The sequence below is a fragment of the Octopus sinensis genome, unplaced genomic scaffold (assembly GCF_006345805.1).
Source record: "Octopus sinensis unplaced genomic scaffold, ASM634580v1 Contig10832, whole genome shotgun sequence".
NCBI classification, from domain to species: Eukaryota; Metazoa; Mollusca; class Cephalopoda; order Octopoda; family Octopodidae; genus Octopus; species Octopus sinensis.
In genome coordinates, this window is record NW_021832226.1 from 381,905 (window position 1) to 384,933 (window position 3,029).

Sequence of the window (3,029 nt, forward strand, 5' to 3'; positions counted from 1 at the left end):
GTCGATCGTCCGCCCCCACCAATAAGTCGGTTGGGGGAAGGGACCGGTCGGAGGCTTTGCTGCGTTGGTGTCAGCTCAAGACAGCCGAGTATCTGAACGTGGATATAATGGACTTTACTACATCGTGGAAGGACGGATTGGCATTCAATGCCCTCATCCACAGACATAGGTTAGAATTGGAGGTGAGTGATCTGACTAGGCCAGATCTCATATCCTATGACCAACTCAGGAAATACGAGTTTTCTTTTAACCTCAACAACGCATTTTCTGTGGCTCAGCACAGTTTGGGAATTGAAAGTATCCTCGACCCTTCTGGTTTTCTGTTTTATGTATATTCCAAGATCTGGCAATGGACAGACCCGACAGTCGGTCGATCATAACTTATGTGTCCTCGTTGTATCAGTATTTTTCCAAACAGAGAGCAGACAGCGTGAGTATCCAGAGACTGTCCAATGTAGAATTGCCATTTTAGTTCTTTCTATAGATATTGAGGGATACGGTTGATATTGAGAAGCAGATCGACAAGTACAATTTTAATGTGGAGGATTTGATGGGGTGGATAGTCCACACGACGGAATCTCTCACTAATGCCTCGTTGCCCTCCACGGTTGACGAACTGAACGATAAATTGGCTGATTTTTCATTCTACAAATTGAATGTTCGCCCCAAAAGGTGGATTTGATAAATCAGACTCTTTTAGATTAGAGCAGAAGAATGACCTGGAAGTACTGCTGCTGAACATTCAGAGTAAAATGAGACAGAGGAACATGAGGGACGTTTTTAGTCCCCGAGAAGGCGAGACGATGGCCGATGTTGATAGGAATTGGGAAATCCTCGAAAGGGTGGAATATTCCTACGAAACCCAAATAAAGACTCAAATGCTCATGTTTTGTGTTTTATAAACTGTAGATATCGACGACTGGAAATTATGGCTGACAAGTTTGGGCGTTCTGTCAGACAATGCGAGGACTGGGTTGATCTGAAAGCGCAAGAGTTGGCCTCCTTCGATCAACAATGCGACTATTTGAGCGCCTCAATAGTCATCAAGCGCATGGAGTTACTACAAGCTGAGATTTCCCTGAGGGAACCAATCAATCTCACTCTCAAATCCCAAGTGGAATATTTTTCTCAGCAAAACTATAATTTGGATCCTCAAGTCCTTCAAAGGTTCCGATTTGGGTCTGATTTGTGCAGATTTGAGGACTATAACTGTAAATGGGGTGAACTGGTTGACAAATATGCTGAAATTAGTCACAAGTTTTCCACATTCAGGATAGTGGAGGCACTCTCTGCGCGAATAGACAATCTAAACCAAGAAATGGACTGCATTATGGCCAATCTATCTTCGTTTAGTTTCCGGAATGTGAAGCAGATCGACGCCCTCAACGACGACAGTGCGACATTGGCGAAGGAACTAGACTGGACCGAGTCATGTCTGGCTGTTCTTAGGGAGGACTATGAAAAAGTAGACAACAGTAATCAACTGGCATTATTCTCTAATAGCAGACGAGACGGACAAATTTGGAGAACAGTTGAATGGATTGGAGTCTCGGATGTCGACAATGAGGGAAATAATGTCGGTTAGGACAGGGAAACTGAGGGAACTTCAAGACAACTTTGAGTTGTCACAATCTGCAAATGAGTTCTACTACTGGCTGCAACAGCAACTACTTCTGTCGACGGACAATGGTGATTCCGTGGAATCAACAATGACATTGATAAACGAGTTGAAGGTGTTGGGAGTGTTTTAATATTTAAAGGAGGTCGGGTTGGGATATGAAAAACGAGTGGAGGATTTGAGAATGTTGGCATCTCCATTTGGTACTATCAAAGAGATGGTCGAGAAATGTGGGTTTCCCGCGTTTGATCCAACTCCACTCATGTCCGATTTCGATGTAAAATTCAACAAGCGGATGAATTTATTAACAGACAGACTGCAAGTGTTTAGAGTAAAACCACTGCTGTCATTTTTGCAGGTTTTGGATCGACTCGACGAATTTTCCGACGTGTTGAGGACAATTTATAACATTTATTCTGACGAGGCAACGCCCAATCCAGACATGGCGACTACGGAATTGTTATTGGACCAACTCAACGTGAATATGGACAAGTGTTTGGATTATGCCGCAGTCACGGGAATGGCACAACAACTTATATTTGTTAGTGTAGTATTAATATACCACAGGATGGACAAGACGTCGATGGATTGGTTGCAAATAGTGTGGCCGATGTCAACGAATTACATGGCAATGTCGTCTTCCTTTGTGAATCAGAAAAAACACGACTTTTGCGTGTCTTATCATACAATCAGATAATCAGGAGTCTGAGCTTTATAGGCGATTGGATATCCCTTGAGGTATTATGAGTGAGGTAGTGTGTAGAGCAGGAGACTGGCCTCCCTCGAAATGGAATCACGAGAATCGGTTAAGACAGCTAAAGTAAATTTGACCGTGATGCTCGATGAGAGTACAAAAATGCAAGAAAAAGTACAACTTTGTGTGTTCAGTAGTCTAGGTTGATTCGGTTAACAGGAATGCCGAATCCTGGCTGGAAGGGGCAAAGGAGACTGATCCTGTGCAATATGTCAAGGGTCTGTCCACGCAGGTCAACGACCAGTGGAGGTCTTGGCTGTCGGAATTGGAAAGACGGTGGAGAGAGGTCGGACTGTCCTTCCTTAAGGAGACTATTTCAGTCTCTCTGAGAGAAGTGGAGGTTTTTAGACCATTGTTACTGGTTTAAAGGAGGAAGTTGATTTTTTCGAGTCTTTTGTTGAGACAGACGTTGAAGACGCGGACTTGAGTCGACTGATGTACCTGAGGAGACGCCTCCAGAATTTTGACTCAGATATGGACAAGTTAAGGACAAAGGTAGTGGACTGTTCTTATTGCAGCTTGAGAGTATTGTGAATAAGGTCGGGGATGTGAAGTCGTTGGATGAGGAGTTTTCTGGTCAAGTAATGGAAAATGTGTTTCGGATTACTAGAAGGCTTGATGATATCACGGAAAATGTATTTTTGTTGTTTTGTGATT

The 3,029-nt window shown here is 43.4% G+C and overlaps 1 protein-coding gene across 1 annotated transcript; it reads left to right on the forward strand.

Annotated features, from left to right (window-relative positions):
* Positions 1-928: 928 nt before the first annotated feature.
* On the forward strand, positions 929-1,751 carry LOC115228606. Its single transcript, XM_029799163.1, has 2 exons — positions 929-1,475; positions 1,507-1,751. Exons 1-2 carry the CDS (start codon positions 929-931, stop codon positions 1,749-1,751), a joined length of 792 nt encoding a protein of 263 aa, XP_029655023.1.
* Positions 1,752-3,029: the final 1,278 nt, after the last annotated feature.